The 26,870-nt window shown below is 43.2% G+C and overlaps 1 protein-coding gene across 3 annotated transcripts in view; it reads left to right on the top strand.

Moving 5' to 3' along the window:
• LOC116966058 (complement C3-like) overlaps nucleotides 1-26,870 on the top strand; it is a 209,170-nt gene that overhangs the window by 38,831 nt on the left and 143,469 nt on the right. Inside the window, exons 22-33 of one of the 3 annotated variants that reach the window (XM_033012204.1) lie at nucleotides 1,079-1,133; nucleotides 2,227-2,313; nucleotides 4,020-4,223; nucleotides 6,573-6,648; nucleotides 8,837-8,996; nucleotides 10,367-10,468; nucleotides 12,667-12,817; nucleotides 14,051-14,220; nucleotides 17,116-17,271; nucleotides 19,621-19,680; nucleotides 24,184-24,274; nucleotides 26,770-26,862. The exons of 1 other annotated variant lie outside the window; for it this stretch is intronic. In XM_033012204.1, the coding sequence (XP_032868095.1) occupies nucleotides 1,079-1,133; nucleotides 2,227-2,313; nucleotides 4,020-4,223; nucleotides 6,573-6,648; nucleotides 8,837-8,996; nucleotides 10,367-10,468; nucleotides 12,667-12,817; nucleotides 14,051-14,220; nucleotides 17,116-17,271; nucleotides 19,621-19,680; nucleotides 24,184-24,274; nucleotides 26,770-26,825 (1,368 nt within the window). In that variant the 3' untranslated portion in view covers nucleotides 26,826-26,862. Of the gene's footprint in view, nucleotides 1-1,078; nucleotides 1,134-2,226; nucleotides 2,314-4,019; nucleotides 4,224-6,572; nucleotides 6,649-8,836; nucleotides 8,997-10,366; nucleotides 10,469-12,666; nucleotides 12,818-14,050; nucleotides 14,221-17,115; nucleotides 17,272-19,620; nucleotides 19,681-24,183; nucleotides 24,275-26,769; nucleotides 26,863-26,870 lie in introns of those variants that run through there. One more of the 3 variants, XM_033012203.1, reaches the window with a different exon arrangement.

Genomic DNA, 26,870 nt, shown 5'->3' with positions numbered 1-26,870 from the left:
ATTTTCAGGATATTGGGGAACAGCGATTGGGAAGAGGTATAAACTAGCAGTTTGGCAAAGTTCCTGGTTAACTTACTGACTGTGCTAATGTATATTTGCAATCAATGAGGATGAAGGAGTGGTAATAGATTTTAAAGTCAGGATGATGTGGAACCTGCAGGAAGTGACTTGACCCAGCACAAGGACAGGAGGCACAGCTGGGTCAACTCAAGTCAACTTTATTTGTCACTTACACATACAAGATGTGCAGTGAAATGAAAGTGGCAATGCCTGCGGATTGTGCAAAAACTACAGAATAGAATAGAACAGAATCAGTATTTACATGTTAGAAAATAAAAATTAAAAATACACAACACAACAGTAAATTAGTCCCTAGTGAGATAGAGTTTACAGTCCTGACGGCCTGTGGGAAGAAACTCCGTCTCATCCTCTCTGTTTTCACAGCGTGACAGCGGAGGCGTTTGCCTGACCGTAGCAGCTGGAACAGTCCGTTGCTGGGGTGGAAGGGGTCCCCCATAATGTTGCTGGCTCTGGATCTGCACCTCCTGGTGTATAGGTCTTGCAGGGGGGCTAGTGTAGTTCCCGCAGTGTGTTCGGCCGAATGCACTACTCTCTGCAGAGCCTTCCTGTCCTGGGCAGAGCTGTTCCCAAACCAGAAAGATGCTTTATACAGCCCCAGAGTAGAAACACTGAAGGATCCTCAGAGAGACTCTGAATTTCCTCAGCTGCCTGAGGTGGTAAAGGCGCTGCCTTGCCTTACTCGCCGGAGTGGCAGTGTGTATAGTCCATGTCAGATCCTCTGTGATGTGGACTCCCAGGTATTTAAAGCAGTAGATTGATGGGGTTTGAAGGGCATGTTGGCAGTCTGCCATTAGAAGAGCAAGTCAACAGAAGGGTGATCTTTGCATTCTTCCCATTTATATGATTGAGGGAGTATTGGACTGATGGTGGCCTGAAGTGCTGAAGAATTGTGTTACAAATAATATGTAATATAAGCAGTTCTAGCAACTTGAGTCAATATCTTAAACCTAGAATAAACCAAATGCAAACATACTCAGTGTATTCTTTCTTTCTGCAGCCAGAGGGAATCAAAACTGAACTCCCAGTGGACACTCACGATTTGAATCCCAAAGGTAAGGTTCACTCATATTATTAGCCTTCAGAATACATAGTTTTCAGGAACCTCATCTTTTATTTAAATTGTGCCATAAATATGCTTTACCGGACTGTTATCAATCTGTTACATTGACTACATAAATGATATGCAGACAAATGATCAAGAATTTAATCAAAAAGATAGAAACAGACACTGCTGCAAATGTTTCGGCAGAGTCTGTATACAGCAGGAGAGTTGGCAACTCTCAGGAAAGCAACAAAAGTGATTTAAGGTGAGAGGGAAAAAAAATTACTCGGAACCTGTGCAGCATCTTTTCCACACAGAGATATGGGTATATGGAACGAGCAGATGGAGGAGATAGTTGAGGCTGGTACTATAACAACATTTAAAAGACTCAAATGATCAATGAGATAATCGATGGAAAGGTTTAAGAGAAATTTTTTAGGCCAAATGCAGGCAGGTAGAACTAGCTTAGATGGGGCATATTGGTAGGTTTAGACAAGTTGGGCCAAAGGGCCGGTTTCCATGTTTTGACTATAAAAAGCAACAGAGTACACACGAATATATAGTTATCAGGGAAAATAATTAAGAATACAAGAATATAGGAACATTAGTAGGCCACTCGACCCCACAATTAATCACGACTGTACTGTCCCAGGCTTCATCTCTTCTTGTGTTCCGATATCCGCAGTCCTCAATCCCTGAACTTTCAAAACATGCACCTATTTCCTCTTTAAATACTACAAATGATCTTGCCTCCATAACAATCCTGCAAATTCACCATACTCTACCAGAAGCAAAGGTTTTTGATTCAAAGATGTTTTTATTAATTAATTTGCAGAGTATGGGCATGGTCAGCAAGAGTTAGTAGTTATTGTCCATTTCATACTGCCCATGAGACCCTTTGGTAAGTTACCTTGAACTGATGCAGTCATCATGATAAAAATACTTCCAAGTGTTGTTAGGTTGGGAATTTCAAGATTTAGAGATAATGTCAATGAAAGAACATCTACATATTTTATATTAGGATTGTGTCTGGATTGAAGAGGATAGAGCAGTATATTGATATAACCTTCTGAATAAATAAATATATTTTTCCTTTAACCTAGGTAAAGAGCAAGTGTTTAATGTGTCTGTGCTACCCCCTAAAGATATGGTTCCACGCACAGAGCCATTGATTTTCATCAGCGCTCAAGGTAGGTAATATTTTCATTCCTATATAAACTGAAGAGAAATATCTATTTGTAGATCTTATCTGATTTGTTGATGTTGGATAATTCAGAGGTGTATAACATACTTTCCATTTTAAATATAAGAACAGCACTTGGTCAGAAAATAAAAAATGAAGGTTTCGCCGAACACCTCCGCTCGGTCCGCAATAACCAACCTGACCTCCCGGTGGCTCAGCACTTCAACTCTCTCTCCCATTCCCCATCCGACCTCTCTGTCCTGGGTCTCCTCCATGGCCAGAGCGAGCAACACCGGAAATTGGAGGAACAGCACCTCATATTCTGCTTGGGGAGTCTGCATCCTGGGGGCATGAACATTGAATTCTCCCAATTTTGTTAGCCCTTGCTGTCTCCTCCCCTCCCTATCTCTCCCTCAGCCCTCTGGCTCCTCCTCCTTTTTCCTTTCTTCTCCCCGCCACCCCCCATCAGTCTGAAGAAGGGTTTCGGCCCGAAACGTTGCCTATTTCCTTCGCTCCATAGATGCTGCTGCACCCGCTGAGTTTTTCCAGCATTGTCTACCTAGGAAGTTTACATTGTTGTCCTTCAGAAATACAATCGTTACCCATCAGTCCCAAATACTGCATGCATTGGCATTTTTCTCTTTATTTTGGTTGGAATATGGATCTGGAACAGCTTACTGCTTTTACTATTCCTCTCCTGGTGACTTTTATTTATCACCCAATTTAAAATTAGATTTTTAAGCACTAGTTTACTAGTCAGGATATGTTTTTAACTACCATTCCGTCATGCTGGCCAGAAATATGTCTTGTAATTGACTTGCAGGCAAGTGAAAATGAAATCTCATGGAATGAAAAATCCGAGAATGATGGAAAACTTTTCCTGAGTATATATAATAGATATATACCTCAAAAAAATAAATAAATGCATGGGGAATAGAGTTGTGCCAAATAAGGTGAATAGTCACACTCTTACTCAGGTTTGGAGAGTATAAAATATGTGGAATATGCTTAACGTGAGAGGGGAAATGGGACCTAAGGGGCAACTTTTTCACAAATAGTTTAATGGGTGTGTAGAACGAGCTGTCAGAGGATGTGGTAGAGACACATACATTTACAACATTTAACACACATTTAAATATATGGTGAGAAAAGGTTTACAGGGATATGGACAAAATGGGCATTATGGGTGATGCCTTCCCCATCACAATAATCCACAGCATACATTTTCAGTAACCTTCAAGTTGATTAATTAAACACATTTCCCAGAGAATGAAATAAATTAAATTCCTATGTATAAGTACATAAAATTACTTTAGAGCTTTGTTGATACTCCATCAATGAAACATAGCACTTATGGATATGCTCAGATATTTGACAGAATAGCCATCAGGCTATTAAACCTGGCTCGGACAAAACTCTGATCATTAATAACCCATTATCTGTTATTTACACTTTATCAGTCTATTTATTCATGTGTGTATATATTTATCCAATGGTATATGGACACACTGATCTGTTTTGTAGTACATGCCTACTATGTTCTGTGTGTTGAAGCAAAGCAAGTATTTAATTGTCCTTCCCGAAACGTTGCCTATGTCCTTTGCTCCATAGATGCTGCTGCATTTCTCCAGCATTTTTGTGTACCTACACATGACATTAAACTCATTTGAACTTGAACTTGTTCCTCTTAAATTTATTTTATCAATGAAACAGGTGATCTTTTAACTCAATCTATTGAAAAAACTATCGATGGATTGAAACTGAAACATCTAATCAGAATTCCGAGGGGAAGCGGCGAGCAGAATATGGCATCAATGACTCCGGTTGTGATTGTTGTAAAATATCTGGACGAAAAAAATGAATGGCCATTGGTGGGAGAGGCCGCCAGAGAAACGGCACTGAAGAACATTCAGACAGGTACAGAACAATACTGAAATGCGGCCATCCCACTTAGGAAACCTGAACGGAAACATCTGGAGACTTTGTGCCCCACCCAAGGTTTCCGTGCAGTTCCCGGAGGTTTTTGTCAGTCTCCCTACCTGCTTCCACTACCTGCAACCTCTGGCAACCACCTGCAACCTCCGGGAACCGCACGGAAACCTTGGGTGGGGCGCAAAGTCTCCAGAGGTTTCCATTCAGGTTTCCTGAACGGGACAGGGGCATTACATGTAAATTGTTTCATCTGAAATAATACGTAAACGGTTTGAAAAATGAAGTATCACCACCTAATGTATTTTGCAAGGTTCATCACAGAGATTTTTATGTATAGTTTATAATAATGCTTAATCTTTACTGCTGATTATCACTGAAGATTGTGGTGATGTGGATGTTTAAATGAGGAGTATATTCAAGGCCATGACCGAAAGATAAATAGACATTAAGCAAATTATGGGATTGAATAGAGAAGTTGATGAGGCTTGGGATCAGGTACAACCCATGTTGCTGACTGGTCAAAGTAAGTAAAATCCCCCGGGACATGGAACATTCAGAGGGAAAATCTTTTTTAATGTGAGTCTGAAATTCACTTTTTGACCATTGACAAAATGGCTTTTGTAATGCAACTTTCGAAACGAGAGTAAAACACATGTTACACAACATAACAGTGTAGCAAAGTGTGGAGTCATGCGTTTTGGTAATAGGAATAAGGTGTAGACTATTTTCTAAATGTGGAGGGAATCCAGAAATCGGAGGTGTTGTAAAAGCACTTGGAAGTGCCGGTGCAGGATCCCCAAAAAAGTCAATTTGCAAGTCGAATCGATAGTAAGGAAGGCAAACACAATGCTAGCATTTATTTCAAGAGGACTAGAATATAAAAACAGGAATAGAATGCTCAGGTTCTATAAGGCACTGGTCAGGCCACATTTGGAATATTGTGAGCTATTTTGTGCCCATATCCAAGGCTCTGGAGAGGGTCCAAAAGAGGTTTACGAGAATGATCCCAGGAATGAGTGGTGTCAGAAGTTATAGGGAGAAGGCAGGAGAATGGGATTAGGAGACGTAGATCAGCCATGATTGAATGGCAGAGTAGACTCGATGGGCCGAATGGACTAATTATGCTCCTTTCACTTAAGAACATATGTTGCAGAAATTCTAGTGGGTCAGGCAGCACCTGTAGAAAGTGGCCTTGGAATGCTGTGATGGCAGGAGTGTGGCAGGCAATTCAGGCAACCCCGAAGATTAATGGAATATTTGACACATTGAAAATTGATCTTCAAAACCATGGCAATTACCAAGTTATGGTCACTGTAAATGGTCTTTAGTTGACATTGGTGAATATAAGAATTGATGTGTAAATTTGAGAATGTGGGTACCATAAGGTATGGTGTGGTATGCCATGGGGTGTTACATTATTGAGGGGTTCAAGATCATATGAGGTATGAATCAAGTGTGGACCATTTGTTGGTTTTTCGAGATATCAAAAATGTGACGATTGAGAGCCCGAAGTTCAGAATAATTAAGATGTTGGGTTAAAGGATAATTATAGCAAGTTAGGATAGAAATTTAGCATCCATTTGAGATCCGTAGCCTGTTCTTCAGGAGGAGGTGATTCAAGAAGATCGCTAGCACACAAAATGGATAAATGGAAGGTAAGAAATGCATCCACGCAGCTGAGGTGATCTTAGCAGACAAGGTATTAGTGTGTATATAGATATAGAACTAACTGTAAAACAGTAGTTAAACGGTAAATAGTTTAACAAATGTACTGAATACATTTCTGAAGAAGGGTTTCGGCCCGAAACGTTGCCTATTTCCTTCGCTCCATAGATGCTGCTGCACCCGCTGAGTTTCTCCAGCTTTTTTGTATACCTTAACAAATGTACTGTTCAGTTTCCTCTTGGAAGGGAAGCAGTGCAACGTGAGCATAGAAGTGGAGCAATCTGAAGCTGTAGCGTTGAGACAATGTCATGCCTGTACATTTATACCTTGAATAATGGTTGAGCTGTTCCATATCTTGAATGTATCCATGCTGCGGTTGTTGCAAGAATGCCTGTAGATATCATAACTGATGATTTTAGATTGACTTCTGGGTTAGAAATTCCATTTTCTATGCAAACAATAGTTGGGATCATAAATACCAATTTGAATTTTCACAATAAGGCATCGTGAATGTATCTTTAATGTGGTTTTAGCATAGGTACACTGTTGAGAAAGGCATGAGTGCATGTCAACATTTCTTGACGTGTTTTCCCAACATTTTGTGTCACCGTTTGGATACTCTGCAATTTATTGACTTTTGTTTTTTATTGCTTTCTTTTCTTCACTCAGGTTATATCCAAGAACTGGTATATCGCAAGGAAGAAGGTTCTTTTGCGGCTTTCACATACCGTGAAGCCAGCACATGGTACGTTACAAGCTGAATTTCCAGACTGACATTGGTGAATTTGCAATTAGAAGAAAATGGGAAAATCAGGGACAGTCAGCATGGCTTTGTCCGTGGCAGGTCATAGCTTCCCAAATTGATTAAGATTTTGATTTATTAATTAAAATCATTATCCAGAAATCTATCAGATCAGAGGGGAAAAGTTTAAGAAATGTGTTTTAAAGAAAGAGTGGTGGAAGCAAATTAGATGGCATCATGTTTGGCATTTGTATTCTGGATATATTTTAGTAAAGCATTTGATAATGTTGCTTATGGAAAGCTGATCCAGAGGTTTAAGATTTCTGGGATCCACAGTGAATTGGTAGTTTTGATTTAGAACTGGCTTAACCATTGTGGACTGAGAGTAGTGGTGGAAAGGTGTTATTCCGTATCGAGGTCTGTAAGCTCTGGTGTTCCACGGAGATCATGTCTGGGAACTCTGTCCCTGTGATGTATCTAATTGACTTGGATATAAATGTAGATGTGTGGGTTTGTATGTTTGCAGACAACGCAAAATTAGACAATGATGAAGACCATCAAAGGATCCAGTAGGATATCGATCAGTTACAGATATGGGTAGAGAAATAGAAGATTGAGTTTAATACAGGCAAGTGTGAGGTGTTGCATTTTGAGATTGAGGGAAGATCTGTTAGAAGAATATAAAATTATAAGAGGCATTGTTAAGGTAGATATAAACATTTCCCCAGGATTGTACTGTAGAGGGAATAGCTTTAAAATCAGAGGGGAAACGTTTAAGAAATGTGTTTTAAACAGAGTGGTGGAAGCAAATTAGATGGCATCATGTTTGGCACCTGCATTCTGGATTAAAGGAATTTTTCCTGTGCTGTGCTGTTGTATGTTCTATTTCAATATAAAATGTCATTGTCTTCCTTCCCTTGGTACACCATGTTATAACTGTTCAAGATTAGTAAGGGGATATCATAAATACTGTGTACAGTTCTGGTCTCTCATCTGTAGGAACGATGTTATTAAACTGGAAAGAGATTAGAAATTGTTTACTAGGATGTTAGCGAGTTTGGAGAATTTGGTTATAAGGAGAGGCTGGTTCATTTTACCAAGGAAACTAAGAGCCCGAGAGTGGCCGTATGGTAGCGTATAAAATCATGAGGGGCATAGATAAGTTGAATAGCTACCTTTTAAAAAAAAAAAATCAAAATAGACTTTATTAAGGTAATAAATATATGCAATACATGAACCGTGCAAAAAATTAATCCGACATTTTCGGAGGCTATACAAATTATTCAATACAGTCTACATACATTGCTCAAATTTCACAAATTTATCCCCCACCCATGCCACTCATGTGGCCCACTGGCGTGGGATCCCTTCCCTTATTTTTGAGGGGTGTCTCCACCACACCCTGCCCCCCCATGTCCAGCAGCAGAAGGACCCTAGACTGTGCCTTGGCATTGGCTGCACCGAGCTTCAGTGCGTCCCTCAGCACGTACTCCTGCAGTCTGCAGCGGGCCAGTCGGTAACATTCCCCGACGGACATCCCGCTCCGCTGGGTGGTGAACAACGCTCGGGCAGACCAAAGAGTGTCTTTCACCGAGTTGATGATCTTCCAGCAGCACTCGATGTCAGTCTCTGAATGTGTCCCTGGGAACAGTTGAATAGCTACCATTTATTACCTAAGCTGCAGGATTCTAAAACTAGATTTAATGTGAGAGTGGAAAGATTTAAAAGGAATCTGAGGGACAACTTCTTCACAGTGAAGGTGGTGCTTATGTAGAATGAGCTGCCAAATGAAGTACCAGGGGCGGATACAGTTAGAACATTTAAAAGGCATTTGGACAGGTGTCTTGGCCAACTTGGGCCAAAGTTGTGAACCATTTCCACTTACATCAAAGTATAGATATTCCATTTAAAATAAGTTGGTTGCCAAAGGATAGCATGAATGAATTAACAATCACAATAGTATTGATAAGGTCTCTGGGTAAGATTTCTTTCATTTGATTTTTTTTCTAAATGTTGCATTTCAGAATGTCTATCTTTTTTTCTCACTCTAAATGTGAAAGGCAGGCAATGCAGTAAGAGATGATGTTTTACTTCTGGCCATCGGCTTCAAATCACATAGGTACAATGAGGATGAATTCCTACCCTGGGGTTTCTAATGGAATACATTTATGTTGCGTTTCTCTATGTGCAGGTTGACTGCCTATGTGGCTAAAGTGTTTGCTATGGCGCGTAACATGATCACAATTGAGCCGCATGTACTTTGTGGAGCTGTTAGGTGGCTGATATTAAACAGACAGAAACCTGATGGTCACTTTGAGGAAATTGGTCCAGTAATTCATGGAGAGATGATTGTAAGTAAAATGCTTTAAAAACATGTTTTGGTTGCATAGAAAAATAGAATGATAAGATAATGTAATACTCACAGGTTAAGTCACTGACATGTGGGACAGTTTTCACAGGAAGTAAGCAGCACCTACTCATCTGTTTTTGTTAACAACTCTTGAACCAAATGAGGTACTGGCCCATTTCAGAGGGTATGAGTTGAGCACATCACTGTGATCTGGTGATTCATTCAGGACAGATTAGGTAAAAGTGAGATTTTATTCTTCCCTGGAAAACATAGAAACATAGAAAATAGGTGCAGGAGTAGGCCATTCGGCCCTTCGAGCCTGCACTGCCATTCAATATGATCATGGCTGATCAACTCAGTATCCCATCCCTGCCTTCTCTCCATACCCCCTGATCCCTTTAGCCACAAGGGCCACATCTAACTCCCTCTTAAATATAGCCAATTAACTGGCCTCAACTACCTTCTGTGGCAGAGAATTCACAGATTCACCACTCTCTGTGTGAAAAATGTTTTTCTCATCTCTGTCTTAGAAGATTTCCCCCTTTCACAACTCTCTGGGTGAAAAGGTTTTTCTTCATCACAGTCCTAAATGGCCTACCCTTTATTCTTAAACTGTGTCCCCTGCTTCTGGACTCCCCGCAACATGGGCAAGATTTTTCCTGCATCTAACCTGCCCAATCCCGTAAGAAATGTATATGTTTCTATAAGATCTAGTCCTTTCCTTCTAAATTCCAGTGAATATAAGCCCAGTCGACGCATTCTTTCATCATATGCCAGTCCCTCCATCCCGGGAATTAACCTAGTGAACCTACACTACACTCCCTCAATACTCCAGATTTCAATTGAGACCAGAACTGCACACAATACTCCAGATTTGGCCTCCAGGTTATTCCAGGGCCCTATACAACTGCAGTAGGGCCTCCTTGTTCCTGTTCTCAAATCCTCTCGCTATGAAGGCCAACATGCCATTTGCTTGTTTGCTTGAAACTTTTGTGGAGACAAAGGAATGCATAGAAGAGAGGGAAAAGTGGGATTGAGGTGGTTCAACATGATGAAGATAAAATAAAAAGTAGACAGAAACTTTAAAAGACAAGTTGAAAATTAAAGAGGTTTGATGAACTAGAAAGGAAATTCATCAGCAACAAAGGAGATTTATTCCTATTATTCACATAAGATGCGAACATTTACTATCCAAACAAAATTGAATGTAAACTGAATGTTATTAGCCATTTTACAACTTCTTGTTCCATTACAGAGATCTTTCGGCCATTGATCATTCAACACAATGATATCGGTTCAATTAAACATTATTTGACAATTCAGATATTGTTCAAATCTTGTATATTTTTCACATGCATTCATGTCCTTTAGGGAGGAATCCATGGAGAATCCAAGGAAAACCATGCACCATTAACTGCATTTGTGCTGATTGCAATCATTGAAGCTCGAAGTGCTTGCTCACAATATGTTGTGGTAAATCATTTTCATTTTATAACATAAGGTATCTGGTGGATTAATTATTTCAAAGAAGTACGAGTGATGGTCAAGATTTACTCTCAATTAATATGGCCAAAGCTGGTATTAAGTTAATTCTAGCACGACAGCACGTCAAAGTTGCAAGATAACGAGCTATGAAAGACAGTTCAATTGCGTTTGGGAGACTTGGTAACTTGAGATTACATTTGAATTCCTATTTTGTTTTGTGGCAAATTTCAAAATGTAGTTCTATCAACAAACACACAAATAATAGATTGTCTCATTAACATCTCAGACTAAGTCTGAATTCGCTAACGGAATCATGTCAACCCTTGGAGAAATTTAAACGTTTGGACATATGGCCGGAATTGGAGGGTGTGTTAAGTGGCGATATCAAATGGAGAGAGACAACCTGCAGCTTGGGTTGGGTTGTGAGATTGGGATAAGTGTAATCAAGAGCTGTTTAATGCAAATAGAATTATAGAAAAATGCAGCAATGCACGAATTTCATTGTCCTACAGGGGACACCTGACAATAAACTCTCTTGACACTTGAGAGAATCATAGAGTCATACAGCAAGGAAACGGGCACTTTGGCCCAACTTGTCAACTACAATCAACATGCCCCATCTATACTAGCCCTACCTGCCCACGCTTCACACATAACACTCTCAACTTATCCTATCCATGTACCTGTCCAAATGTCCCTTAAATGTTATGATAGTACCTGGTGCAACTACCTCCTCCGGCAGCTCATTCCATATGCCCACCACCCATTGTGTAAAAAAAAGTTACCCCTCAGGTTTCTATTATTTCTCCTCCCCCCACCCTCATTGTATTGTATTGTATTGTATTTTAATGACCACACAGCCAGGCTGGTGGAATTTGTTATCAGTACAGCTCGGTACAGGTTCCAACATATCATCAAACATTAAACATATAACATAGATATACATACAGACAGACACATTACATAATACATAAGGGCCATGCTTATTCTTATTCCTCACCGTACAGAGTTTAAAATGTTAATTGCAGTGGGAATGAAACTGTTTTTGAAGCGGTTTGTTTTGGAGGCAATTGTCCTGTAACGCCTCCCAGAGGCAGTAGCTGAAAGGCATAGTGTTCAAGTTCAAGTTCAAGTGAGTTTATTGTCATGTGTCCCTGTATAGGACAATGAAATTCTTGCTTTGCTTAAGCACACAGAAAATAGTAGGCATTTACTACAAAACAGATAAATGTGTCCATATACCATGATATAAATATATACACACATGAATAAATAAACTGGTAGTGCAAATAACAGAAAGTGGTTGCTAATAATCAGAGTTTTGTCCGAGCCAGGTTTAATAGCCTGATGGCTGTGGGGAAGTAGCTATTCCTGAACCTGGTTGTTGCAGTCTTTATGATCCTGTACCTTCTACCTGAAGGTAGCAGGGAGATGAGTGTGTGGCCAGGATGGTGTGGGTCTTTGATGATACTGCCAGCCTTTTTGAGGCAGCGACTGCGATAAAACCCCTCGATGGAAGGAAGGTCAGAGCCGATGATGGACTGGGCAGTGTTTACTACTTTTTGTAGTCTTTTCCTCTCCAGGGCGCTCAAATTGCCGAACCAAGCCACGATGCAACCGGTCAGCATGCTCTCTACTGTGCACCTGTAGAAGTTAGAGAGAATCTTCCTTGACAATCCGACTCTCCGTAATCTTCTCAGGAAGTAGAGGCGCTGATGAGCTTTTTTGATAATTGCGTTAGTGTTCTCGGACCAGGAAAGATCTTCATTTCTTAAGTGTGCAGGATGAGTGGGGTCAGAGATGATCTTGCGTGCTCTGTGTAATGTCCGTTTGTGGTAAAGTGATTCAAGGGATGGTAGGGGTAAGCCAATAATTTTACAAACATCTTAAACCTATGTCCTCTGGTTGTCCTAGTCTGGGCCAAAAACTTTGTGCATTTGCCTGATCAATTCCTCTCGTAATTTTGTGCACCTCTATAAGATCATCCCTATCCTCTTGAGCTCCAAGGAATACAATCCTCACCTGCTCAACCGCTCACTGTAGCCCAAGTCCTTGAGTCCTGGCAACATCCTCGTAAATCTCTGCACCCTTTCCAGCTTGACAACATCTTTCCTATAATATAGTGACCAAAACGGAACACAATACACCAATCTTGGTCTCATCAAAATATCATTTCTTAATTTTAGAGTTATGAAAACAGTATCGAGAAAGGGGCAGCATATCTGGAGGATCACATAGATGCCCTTCAGGGATCCTACGGTGCAGTACTTACAGCTTACGCCCTTTCACTCTTGGGTACACACAAGAGGGAAGTTGTGATGAAATTTGCTTCAGCAGGTAAGTCTGATTAGTTCTTGTGCCTTAATTCGAGGACATACAACATATCCTCTTTCATTTGTAAATATGGTTCCCCCCCTTCTGTCATAGATTGATCCCGCATCCCCTCTGTGTCCTGTAGCACTGCTCTTATTTCCCTCCCCCCCGCCGTCAGACAGAACAAGGATAGACGTCTCCTGGTCCCTACCTATTACCCCACCAACCCCCGCATCCAACACATCATCCTATGACATTTCTGGCATCTCCAACGTCATCCTACCACTACTCACATCTTCCCATCTTCACCCATTTCTGCCTTCAGCAGAGCCCACTCCTTCTGCAAGTCCTTGGTTCAATCATCTCTTCCAACCCAAATTACCCTCTATCTGGGTACCTATCCCTGCAACTGCGTGAGATGTAACACCTGTTCCTGTACCTCGTCCCTCCAGCTCCACCCAGGGACCCCAGCAGTTCTTCCAAGTGAGATGTGGGGTGCATATGCATCTCATCTAACTTCACCTGCTTCGTCCAGTGTTCCCCATGTGGCCTCCTGTACATTTGCGAAACCAAGCAAAGAGCCGGCAACTGTTTCGCAGAACACTTGCGTGTGGTCCGCCAACCCCTGCTGGATCTCCGGTTTACTAACCATTTTTACAGCACTTCACATTCTCATACTGAGCTTTCTCACCTGGGCCTCCTCGATTCCCAGAGTGAGGCCACATGCAAACTGGAAGTAGACGCCTTGTGTGGCTTACAACCCAATGGTAACCCTCTCCTTCTACCCACGTAATTCCCCCCTTTCTACCTTCTTCCCCCACATACTCCACTTCCCAGTTCTCCCCTCCCCTCCTCTTCTCCCTGCATTCCTTCTTCTGAATTCACGATTCACGACTCTTCAGTCCTCATTTCTGTCTTTTCATCTGTAGCCTTTTCCAACATCTGCCTATAAAAAAAACCTGTACACTCCTCACCCGTATCAACCTATTAGCTGACAGGCTTTGTCATGGCCCTCCTCTCTTCCAGCTTTCTTTCCCACCCCCTCCACAATTATTCTGAAGAAAGAAGGGTCCTGACCTGAAATATCACCTATCCACGCTCTCCAGAGATGCTGCATGACCCACTGCGTTACTCCAGTGTTCTGTGTCATTTTTTGTAAACCAGCATTTGCAGTTCCTTGTTTCTTCGAGAAACAGAAGCTGTCGTTAAATTGAACTTTTTTTCACTTAAAACGATGTTTCTCTTGCATCTTTTTAGACCAATCACACTGGCCAGTAGGAGGAGATTCTAACTCTCGGTACACCATTGAAGCTACGGGATATGCCCTTCTATTCCTCTTGCAGCAGAAGCAGTATGACCAAGCTGGAAAATTAGTGAAATGGCTGTCAAAACGGAGTGAATATGGAGGAGGCTACAGCTCTACACAGGTAGTCCAACTGCACATGTATTTTCGGGTGGGGTGGGGGGGGGGGAAGATACCTGCCATTATTTTTGTTTACAATTGTAAATCAAAAGTCCCAAAGTGGGATTTAGAGCAGCCTTACTGGAGTCGCAACTACACATAAGTGGGTTACCCAGGAGAGACCTAGTCACATCTCTTCGCCTTTTTACGAGGAACTGGTACACCAGTCAGTTTAAGGTGGCCAGATGGGTTTGTTGGGTAGTAAGTCCCTTTTTGCTTTATATATTTTTTGTCCTATGTGCAAAGTTTTATTGTATATTGATTTAATGATTTGTTTATTGTTTATTGATTTGTTAGTTTAACCATATAACCATATAACAATTACAGCACGGAAACAGGCCATCTCGGCCCTACAAGTCCGTGCCGAACAACTTTTTTCCCTTAGTCCCGCCTGCCTGCACTCATACCATAACCCTCCATTCCCTTCTCATCCATATGCCTATCCAATTTATTTTTAAATGATACCAACGAACCTGCCGCCACCACTTCCACTGGAAGCTCATTCCACACCGCTACCACTCTCTGAGTAAAGAAGTTCCCCCTCATGTTACCCCTAAACTTCTGTCCCTTAATTCTGAAGTCATGTCCTCTTGTTTGAATCTTCCCTATTCTCAAAGGGAAAAGCTTGATCAATTAGTTTGGCAAAAGTTTTTTATTGTGACATCGAACCTTAGTAAATTGTATTTTGAGTACAGCGGATATTCACAGACTAACCAGAGCAAGAAACACAAATGGTATAGAAAGCAACTAGTAGATTACACAACGAGAGATAAGGACTAATTTAAAGATAGTAAGTTGCAATGTCCACAGTTTAAATCACCCCATAAAGAGGAGAAAAATTCGGAGCCCACTCAAAAATTTAGGATGTGGAGTTGCATTGATTCAGGAAACACATTTGGTGAAACTGAACATAAAAAGCTTAGAAGAGAGTAGGTTGGTGAGGTATTTAGTGTCTCTTAAAATGCATTTTGACCCATCTTTTTCCCTTATAATGAAACATAGCAAACTCCCTAAATACAGCATACTTTCGACTTTGGTGGTTGGATGAGCAGGTTTTCTGCACTTTGCACATATTTTTATTTCACTTATTTACGTTAAACAGTAGTAAAATAATACATTTTTCAGTGAACCTGAAGTTGGAAGGGAGTGTGGAAATAGAACCTAGTAAGTTTCAAGGGAATTACAGGAACCCAGGCTCGATGAATGAACAGCATCCAGAGCCCCAGTGAGTGGACGTGGAGCATAGGAAATATTACCACATGAGCCGGACAGACCAGTGTGATTTCCAATTAGTTGAATAACAATTTATTGGAAGTTTACTGCACTTAGCAGTGTCTAAAGAACAATTTCTAAACATTTGAGAAATATAAAAGTTCAAAGTAACTAGAACTTAATTACTTCTGAAGTCTCAGTAGATTATCACTAAGCATTTTTTTAAATTACATTTGAGAGTCAATAGACAATAGACAATAGGTGCAGGAGTAGGCCATTTGGCCCTTCAAGCCAGCGCCGCCATTCAATGTGATCATGGCTGATCATCCCCAATCAGTACCCCGTTCCTGCCTTCTCCCCATATCCCCTGACTCCGCTATTTTTAAGAGCCCTATCTAGCTCTCTCTTGAAAGCGTCCAGAGAACCTGCCTCCACCGCCCTCTGAGGCAGAGAATTCCACAGACTCACCACTCTCTGAGAAAAAGTGTTTCCTCGTCTCCGTTCTAAATGGCTTACTCCTTATTCTTAAACTGTGGCCCCTGGTTCTGGACTCCCCCAACATCGGGAACATGTTTCCTGCCTCTAGCGTGTCCAAGCTCTAACAATCTTATTTGTTTCTATGAAATACCCTCTCATCCTTCTAAACTCCAGAGTGTACAAGCCCAGCTGCTCCATTCTCTCAGCATATGACAGTCCCGTCATCCCGGAAATTAACCTTGTAAACCTACGCTGCACTCCCTCAATAGCAAGAATGTCCTTCCTCAAATAAGTCATTCCCGATTTGGGAATCGTTTCTGGAACGTTTTTCAAAACCTCTCGTTTATTTGAATGTTTTGGTGGAAATTTAATAAGAAACTCATCATGTAATGTAATTGGGGTGTATAAAATCAGTATTGGAATAGAGAGAGTGAATGGACAGATTATTTATACCCAGGAGGACACATGTTTACGTTGAGAGGGGCAGGATTGAATACAAACCTGAGAGGCAACTTTTTTTCACTGAGAGGGTGGTGGGTAAATGGAACAAGCTGCCAGAGGAAGTTATTGAGGCAAGTACAAGAACAACATTGAAAAGGACAACATTTGGCAGGTGCATGGATAGGGGAATAAAGGCCAATCGCGGGCAAATAGGACTCACTTTAGGGTACTCACTGTAGGACTCACTCCATTGCCAGAGTGAGCAACACCGGAAATTGGAGGAACAGCACCTCATATTGCACTTGGGGAGCCTGCATCATGCGGGCATGAACATTGAATTCTCCCAATTTTGTTAGCCCTTGCTGTCTCCTCTGCTTCCTTAGCCCTCGAGCTGTCTCCTCCCATCCCCCAGCCCTCGGGCTCCTCCTCCTCCCTTTTTCCTTCCTTCTCCCCGCCACCCCCCATCAGTCTGAAGAAGGGTTTCGGCCCGAAACATTGCCTATTTCCTTCGCTCCATAGATGCTGCTGCACCCGCTGAGTTTCTCCAGCATTTTTGTGTACCCTCACTTTAGGGTATGTTGGTCGGCATTAACAAGTTGGGCCAAAGGGCCTGTTTCCATGCTGTACGACTCTATCTCGATCTAATGTTACTCCACACAACTTTAGTGAATATGGGTGTTGTGTTGGAAATATCAGCAAATATATTCAACAAGAACATTTTACTTTCCAGGCAACCATAGTTGCGCTTCAAGCACAGGCCACTTATTTGACCGATGCTCCTCAGTTCAAGAAGAGTGACTTGGATATTGACCTATCCATTCCCAGCAAGCAACTTTCTTTTCAATGGTCTATCCGTCCAGATGTATATTCCACAAGATCAAGAACGGTTGGTACATATTCTTCTTCAGAAGGTTTAAGTGCTTATCCCCATTTGCTCATATTCTTGATCATTTGTAATGTTATTTTCTAAAGTGATGTTTATAACTTGTACTTAATGCTCTCAGTATTTTTTCTACACCCACTAACTTATAGAAATGAATTCAATATGCAGTAATAATGAATCTGAATAACAAATACATATTAAGTAAATCTTTGACAGTAACAAGTCATTTGGCCATCTTGATGTGCCTGATGTATAAGAGTCTGATGTGTACTTTTGAAAATACATGAAGTCCTGGAGTAACTCAACGGGTCTGGTACACATGGACAGGAGACGTTTCAGGTCAGAACCCTTCTTCAGATATTGCAGTGGGAGGAAAGAGAAAGCTGGAAGAGGAGAGACAGGATAGAGCCTGGGATAAGTTGATACAGGTGAAGGGAGAAAGTGGTGGTGAGGGGGCAGATGTTTGGATAAACGCCAGGGTTGAATAGACAAAATGTGAGATAAGGATTGAGGTCCAAATTGTGAAGGAACATAGGGGATGGGGAAGGGGAGAAATGTGTGTGAATCCATGTGGGTTGCGGTAGAGTGGGAGAGAAGAAGGAAAATGGGGTGGTTGTAAGTTAGTTACCAAAAATTTGAGAAGTTGTTAAGTTGTAAACACCCCAAGCAAAATATGAGGTGCTGTTCTACCAGTTTGCATGTAGCATCACCTATGTCAATCTGGGAATGGAAAGGGAAGTTAAAATGTTTAGCAACTGGGAGAGCCAGTAGGCCTTCTCAGACCTAGTGCAAGTGTACTGACTCTACCCATAGTATCACCAATGTAAAGTGGGCCACATCAGGAACATGGAATGCAGTAGATGAGGTTAGAGGAGGTGCATGTGTGCATCTGGTTCATCTGAAAGGATTGCTGGGGACTCTGGATAGAGGCGAGGAAGGAGGTACAAGGACAAGTGTTACTTCTCTTGTGGTCACACGGGGAGGTACCTGGTCAGGGGGTGGTATACGATGAATGAACCGAGGAGTTGAATGATGACATTGCAGAAGGCAGCCCTGATGCAGTCTTAAATGTTGCGGAGAAAGAGTTGAGGGGTGGTTCCTGTGCACGTCTGGAACAAGGGCTGTTCGATGTAAGCAACAAAAAGGCCAGCATAGCTAGAAACCATGAGAGTACCATGGCTATACCTTTAACTTGCAGAAAGTGAGAGGAGTCAGAAGCGATACCGTGTTCAGTGTACCCGATGTTGCTTGCTTTACATCGGTGAGACCATGTAAACTGTTTCACGAAACATTGGTGATCGTTTCACCTAAGTGGTTCATGCATTCATTCATCATCGTTGAAAACATTAGCGACGCATTGGTGCTGGTTTCCAATGGCAACAGTGACGGACGCACCACACATCTCTCTCCTCCATTTCCTGTGGACTTCTGCCGCTGGAAGTATAGGATTTTAGTGTGTATGTGTGCTGGATCTCCTGGATGCTAAGCATTTTAACTCCTCTCCTACACTGACCTTTCTGTCCTGGGCCTCCTTCATTGCCAGAGTGATGCCACACATAAACTGGAGGGGCAACACCTCATATTCCATTTTGGTAGCTTACAGTGTTATGCCCCTGCCCCACTTAGGAAACCTGAACGGAAACCTCTGGAGACTTTGCGCCCCACCCAAGGTTTCCGTGCGGTTCCCGGAGGTTTTTGTCAGACTCCCTACCTGCTTCCACTACCTGCAACCTCCGGCAACCACCTGCAACCTCCAGGAACCACACGGAAACCTTGGGTGGGGCGCAAAGTCACCAGAGGTTTCCGTTCAGATTTCCTAAGTGGGACAGGGGCATTAGAAGTGGGACAGGGGCATTCACAGTATGGACATTTGGATTCTCCAATATTAGGTAAGTAGGTAACTAACCCACAAACACCACGCCCCCACACTCTTTTCCCCCTCTCTCCCACTCTTCCCTGTGCCCCACCTAAACACGCCCATTTCTCCCCACATATGTCACCCCTTTCATCTGGTTTCACCTCACGATTTTTGTCTTTTCATCCCCGGCCTTTTGTCCTGCCCCTCCTCTCTTCCAGCTTTCACCCCACCCTGACACCACCACAAATGCCAGCAGTACTGCACAACAAGGACTCTCTATATTATCCCATAAATCACATCCTGAGAACAAGGAAGGAATGTCGGAATTACCTCCATGCCCGTTTGTCCTTTGTCAGAATATGACAGCATAAAGTATTTGTATGTCATTTATTAAAGATATTGGTGCACAAACCTGAGTAGTCTTATCTGGGTTCTGTTTCATTATATTTTTACTTGTTGAGACTAATGTATGATCTCTGTTTTTGTAATTTCAGTTTAATGCTTTTGAAAACTTTACTGTAACTGCAAATGGTCATGGACAAGGATCAATAAAAGTAAGTGTTGATTTCTAGCATTTATTTGGGTAAATTCCTTCTGGATTTATTAATGGCCCTTTTTCTGCAGACCTTTGACAATAAATTAAAAAAACAATGGAAAAAAAATGTCATTGTTTTTACGGTACTTTATACAATAGAGTGACCACAATTCAATTTAAAGCACCCGACTCTTGATAGACAACAGTCAGATAAGATGAATGATTATTACTCCTGTTCACTCATTTCCCTTTCTGCAACAGGCTCAAAGTGCCACAATGTGCCGAATGCAAATAAGAAAAATAGCAGAATTAAAATTTAGAAAAGTCCTGATTTTAAATCGGTGAGAGAAAACATGGAGGAATATTTCAGAGAGAAAAAACATAGAATACGGGGGGGGTAAACATCTTGGTAGATACCAGAGAGAAAATAGCCCGGCTCGGTACAAACAAACAAGCCAATAATTACACTGTGGATGGGTGAAGGGTGAAATGCTGAACTGATCATCGGAAGACTTCACTGTAAGCAAGGCAGGGCCGGATTTAGATGATGGGAGGCCCTAAGCTATTTCACTTGTGAAGCCCCCCCCCAATCCCCCACCCCCACGCCTAGAGGACCATGACTACCCTACAGTGACAGGGTGACACTTTTAGATCCTACTGTATGTTGTCATTAAACAGTCAGTTTTAAAATACATATTGGATTCACTGCGGAGTGGGGGATGCTTTACCTGGAGGGGTGGTTAGGGGGTAGGGGGGGGGGGCGGGGTATGAGGACTGTAGCGTGGGTGGGGAAGAGCTGGGCTCACATGGTTTGAGGGGAATGGGGAAGACCCAGTGGAACAGCCACTGAGATGACCAGGTTTGGGGGACTAGCACTAGGACCCAGCGCAGTCAAACCCGGGGGAGTGGGAGTCTGCAGCATGGAAACTTCAGGCCCGGTGCTGAGTCCAGGCTGCAGGTAAGGCGACGGCTGCTGGAGGGCGGTGGAGTGGCCAGGGACAGCGGGCAAAGAGTAGGAGGTCCCGGTGGGCGGATGGTCGGTGGGGCGGCGCGGTTCGACGGGTCCAGTGAGGCAGCGAGGTGAGTAGGCCCCCCCTAGATCTCGAAGCCCGAAGCTTAAGCTTGTCTAGGTTATACGTAAATCCGGTCCTGAACCATGGAGAGGTTGATCAAAGAGCAAGGTGAAAAGATTAGGAAATTGTCAATGGTGTGGACCCAAGAAAAATTGCAAAGTTCTTGGCGTTAAGATGAATTTCCATAAGTCAGATAGATCTTTCATAACACGGGGAGCACCTGTAATTCGAAAGACGTGGGAGAGACATTATGATCTATTCACATGGAAGGAGTGAACTGCTCTATACTGACAAACAGAAAACGCAGTCTCTCTCTTTTGAGAGGAGAAAGCATGGAACCAATAATGGATACATTTACCATTTATGATAGCATATGACTTTGGGAACTGTCCATCTATCATCACAAGTTCTCAGTCAAAGTGGAAGGAAACTGTGAAAAGTAAATGAACACGTAATTAAGCTTTCAAAATGCTTCTTAAAAAAATGGTATTTAGGGTTATTATAATTAGGGTTGACAATTAATTGTCATTAAAGAACATGATTATTACAAAAGCAACTTAATGCAGTAAATTAATGCATTCCTCATACAACGTGTAGTCCTTTTGCCGGTCACATGCAGCCTAGAATAGTAAACATCTTCCCCAATCCGAACTATTTAACTGTAGACACCTACCAATGGTGTTGGATCATAGATACTCCCCATTCCCACTTAGAGTCAAAATGTCATAGTGTGATGCAGTGTGGAAACATAGAAACATAGAAAACAGGTGCAGGAGTAGGCCATTCGGCCCTTCGAGCCTGCACCGCCATTCAATATGATCATGGCTGATCATCCAACTCTGTATCCCATCCCTGCCTTCTCTCCATACCCCCTGATCCCTTTAGCCACAAGGGCCACATCTAACTCCCTCTTAAATATAGCCAATGAACTGGCCTCAACTACCTTCTGTGGCAGAGAATTCCACAGATTCACCACTCTCTGTGTAAAAAATGATTTTCTCATCTCGGTCCTAAAATAATTCCCTCTTATCCTTAAACTGTGACCCCTAGTTCTGGACTTCCCCAACATCGGGAACAATCTTCCTGCATCTAGCCTGTCCAACCCCCTAAGAATTTTGTAAGTTTCTATAAGATCCCCCCTCAATCTTCTGAATTCTAGCGAGTACAAGCCGAGTCTATCCAGTCTTTCTTCATATGAAAGTCCTGCCATCCCAGGAATCAGTCTGGTGAACCTTCTCTGTACTTCCTCTATTGGAAGAATGTTTTTCCTCAGATTAGGAGACAAACTGTACTCAATACTCCAGGTGTGGTCTCACCAAGACCCTGTACAACTGCAGTAGAACCTCGAAGGTACACAAAATTGCTGGGGAAACTCAGCGGGTGCAGCAGCATCTATGGAGCGAAGGAAATAGGCGACGTTTCGGGCCGAAACCCTTCTTCAGACTGATGGGGGGTGGGGAAAGAAAGAAGGAAAAAGGGAGGAGGAGGAGGAGCCCGAGGGCGGGCGGATGGGAGGGTTGGAGGAGACAGCTAGAGGGTTAAGGAAGAGGAGGAGACAGCACGGGCTAGCCAAATTGGGAGAATTCAATGTTAATGCCATAAGGACGCAAGGACCCCAGACGGAATATGAGGTGCTGTTCCTCCAATTTCCGCTGTTGCTCACTCTGGCAATGGAGGAGACCCAGGACAGAGAGGTCGGATTGGTAATGGGAGGGGGAGTTGAAGTGCTGAGCCACCGGGAGGTCAGGTAGGTTATTGCGGTAGGTATGTTTTTATCTCTTCTTTTGCAGTAGAACCTCTCTGCTCTTATACTCAAATCCTTTTGCTATGAATGCTAACATACCATTTGCTTTCTTCACTGCCTGCTGCACCTGCATTCCTACTTTCAATGACTGGTGTACCATGACACCCAGGTCTCGATGCATCTCCCCTTTTCCTAATCGGCCACCATTCAGAAATAGGCCCTTCGGCACAATTTGCTCACACCCGCCAACATGTCCCAGCCAACTAGTCCCATCTGCCCATGTTTGGCCCATATCCCTCCAAACCTGCCCTATCCATGCACCTGTCTAACTGTTTCTTAAATGTTGGGATAGTTCCAGCCTCAACGACCAACTCTGGCAGCTTGTTCCATACACCCATCACCCTTTGTGTGATAAAGTTACCTGTCAGATTCCTATTAAATCTTTTCCCCTTTACCTTAAACTTATGTCTTCTGGTCCTCGATTCACCTACTCTGGATCTATTCCTGTCATGATTTTATACACCTCTATAAGATCACCCCTCATCCTCCTGCGCTCCAAGAAATAGAGTCCCAAAATACTCAACCAAATACTCAATACTCAATAGCTCAGACCCTCTAGTCCCAGCAACATCATCGTAAATCTTCTCTGTAACCTTTCCAGCTTTTCTCTGTACCCTTTCCAACTTCTGTTTGAATCATGGATAACCAAGTCCATTGTGTCAAGAACAGGAGTGGCTGCATAAATGGCGTTGGCATGGGAGGCAGAGGATGAGCGAGTGAGGTGGGGGATGCGGGCCTGGGGTTTGAAGGGTGAGAGAAAAGGGAAGAGAGATGGATGGATGAAGGAAAGTGCAAGATAATTAAAGAGTGAGGAAGAAAGAGAAGAGGGGGGGGGGGTGGGGAGAGAAAAGAAGGAGAAGGAAAGCAATGAATGAACATAATTGGAGTCAATTTTATTTGAAACAAGTCATTTGGTTTCTCAATATACACCTTCTCAGTTCTAGTGTCAGCCTTGTGAATCATTCATAAACCTATTGTGCTTCTATATCCAATTTGTAATATACAGAGTGATCATAATTTACAACCGATCACAGAAATCAAATCAAAAGTAAATCATATCCGTGACTTCCACCCTCAGTCCAAAGAAGGGTCTCGACCCTCAGAATAAAGGGGAGGTCATTTAATACTGAGGTGAGAAAAAAAGTTTTCACCCGGAGAGTCGTGAATTTATGGAATTCCCTGCCAGAGAGGGCAGCGGAGGCCAAATCACTGGATGGGTTTAAGAGAGAGTTAGATAGAGCTCTAGGGGCTAGTGGAGTCAAGGGATATGGGGAGAAGGCAGGCACGGGTTATTGATTGGGGACGGTCAGCCATGATCACAATCAATGGCGGTGCTGGCTCGAAGGGCCGAATGGCCTCCTCCTGCACCTATTTTCTATGTTTCTATGTTTCTATACCTAGCATTGTTAATAACCTCAGTCCAGCCAACCAAATGATCCATTAAAAATAAATAAAACAGATACACTTCCATTGGAGAATGTTTAATGAAGGAAGATTAAGAATTGAACTGATGACAGTCTATGAGGTACCTGATATAAAATGTATAATGTATGTATTTTTAAATATTGCTATTCCTATATTTCTCTATTTTTATCAGTGGTTTAACTTCTGACAGGTAACCCCTAACTTTGTTTTTTTTGTGCAGATTTTGACAACTTATTATGCAATGATGCCCAAGGGTATTCAGGAATGTAAGAATTTCGATTTGGACATAGTTGTCGAAGGCGGTGAGAAAGGTGAGCAGTGCACTGGGAGCATTGTTTCTCAATAGTGAAATTATCTGTACTAGTTGGTCCGCAGCAAACTATGAAATGCAATTTAAAAAACAGGAATCATAGTTGCAATTCTTGTACTTTAGTCAACAAAAATAAGATATCTCTCTCTCTCCCTCTCCCCCCCTCCTCTCTCCCCCCCTCTCCCTCCCCCCCTCTCTTTCCCCCCCCCTCTCTTTCCCCCCCCCCCTCTCTTTCCCCCCCCCCCTCTCTTTCCCGCCCCCCCCTCTCTTTCCGCCCCCCCCTCTCTTTCCGCCCCCCCCTCTCTTCCCGCCCCCCCTTCTCTTCCCCCCCCCCTTCTCTTCCCCCCCCCCTCTCTTCCCCCCCCCTCTCTTCCCCCCCCCCCCTCTCTTCCCCCCCCCCCTCTCTTCCTTCCCCCCCCCTCTCTTCCCCCTTCCCCCCCCCCTCTCTTCCCCCCCCTCTCTTCCCCCCCCCTCTCTCTTGCCGCCCCACCCCATCTCTTCCCCCCCCCCCTCTCTTCCCCACCCCCCCTGCTTCCCCCCCAACACCCCTCTCTTCCCCCCCCCCTCTCTTCCCCCCCCGCCCCTCTCTTCCCTTTCCCCCCCCCGCCTCTCTTCTCCCCCCCCCCTCTTTCCCCGCCCCCTCTCTTCCCCCGCCCCCTCTCTTCCCACCCCTTCTGCCCTCCCCTCTCTTCCCCCCCACCTCTCTTTTCCCCCCCTTCCCCCTCTCTTCCTTTTTCTCCCCCCCCCCCTCTCTTACCTCTTCCCTCTCTCTCTCCCCACCCTCTCTCTCCCCCCCCTCTCTCTCTAAAAGGCCAAAACAAAAACTAATTTATTGCCAAAATGATCAGTTTTGCCTCTATTGATAAAACTGTTGCCTCCAGAGAAGTCATGGATTTAGATTACACTCCAGATGTTTAAGCACATGACCCAGCTGTACAATAGTGTCATACTTAGTGAATGTTGCACAATTGGAGGTAATATCTTCTAGATCAGATATGGAATGAAGGTTCTGTCTGAGCTTTCAGGTGAACAGCATTCTTTGGTATCCTGTCAACAGTCATACCTCAAAACTGCACCTCGAATAGGCTGAAATCTTGCTAAAATATCCAGATGAGCAGCAACTGTTTCTTTAGACTTCAGCGATACACCATGGAAGCAGGCCCTTTGGCCCACCGAGTCTGTGCCGGCCAGTGATCACACCTTACACTAGCACTATCCCACACACTAGGGACAATTACAATTTACCAAAGCCAATTAACCTACAAACCTGTCAGTCTTTGGAGCGTAGGATGAAACGGGGGCACCCAGAGAAATCTTATGCGGTCACAGGGAGAACGTACAAACTGAACAGAGAGCACCCATAGTCAGTATTGAAGCCGGGTGTCTGGTGCTGTTATGCCCCTGTCCCACTTAGGAAACCTGAACGGAAATCTCTGGAGACTTTGCACCCCACCCAAGGTTTCTGTGCGGTTCCCGGAGGTTCCCGGGGGTTTTTGTCAGTCTCCCTACCTGCCACCTCCAGCAACCACCTGCAACCTCCGGGAACTGCACGGAAACCTTGGGTGGGGCGCAAAGTCTCCAGAGGTTTCCGTTCAGGTTTCCTAAGTGGGACAGGGGCATAAGGCACCAACTCTACCACTGTGCCACCCCCAATGTTTCAGAAAGTAATTTAAATGACTTAAATCACATGATAAATCACACTTTTATATATGTTAGAGTTACAATTGGGAACATAAGTATATGGATTACAGTAATTTACCTTGTTTTGCATATTTTGCATATAAACGGGCCCATTAGCGACTGCACTACCTGAGGAAACTCAAACACGCCTCACTCCGCACCAAGGTCCTCAGGACTTTTTATAGGGGCACGGTGGAGTCTGTGCTCAAGTACTGCATGAACATGTGGTACTCCAACTGTAACTGCTCAGGCAGGAAGTCTCTGCAGAGGGTAGTGAGGGGAGCAGAGAGGATCATTGGCATCTCGCTACCCTCGGTACAAGAACTGTTCCAGAGCCGCTGCCTGAAAAAAAGCATTGAGCATAGCAAAGGACAGACTGCACCCCCTCCACACACACACCTGGATCTCCTGCCATCAGGCAAGAGATACCGTAGCATTAAAGCCCGGACAACCAGACTGCTAAACAGCTTCCAGCCACAGGCTGTGAGGCTGCTAAACAGTCACTCCACCTGATTCTGCTGCTTTTTGCACTGACAATTTAATAACTCTGGCACTGGCCACTTAAATTAACTGCCCTGGACAATTTATGACTGTTTTTACTTGTATTTTAATGTTGCAGTTTTTACCTGCACGTTTTAACTATTCGTACTGTTTTATCAGGGACTGGATTGTTTTTATTTTATGTGTGAAATCTTTAAGTTTTATGTGCGATGCTCCGGTATTCCCTGGGAAATGTCTTCTCATTTTGCATTGTACAACTGTTGCTTTGCAAGGTGAAAATAAAGGTTGATTGATTGATTTATTGATTGATTCTAGTTCGGCGACCTGAAGGTGCTCTAAATTCGCTCCTGCTAAAAATCTGCGCACGGTAAGTCGCTCAAATCGTAATGAGATTAATGTTTGTGATGTGTAATCAA

This window comes from Amblyraja radiata, chromosome 35 (assembly GCF_010909765.2).
Source record: "Amblyraja radiata isolate CabotCenter1 chromosome 35, sAmbRad1.1.pri, whole genome shotgun sequence".
In the NCBI taxonomy this organism is placed as follows: domain Eukaryota; kingdom Metazoa; phylum Chordata; class Chondrichthyes; order Rajiformes; family Rajidae; genus Amblyraja; species Amblyraja radiata.
The sequence above is the reverse complement of the archived record's forward strand: the minus strand, read 5'-3'. Positions and strand labels throughout refer to the sequence as shown.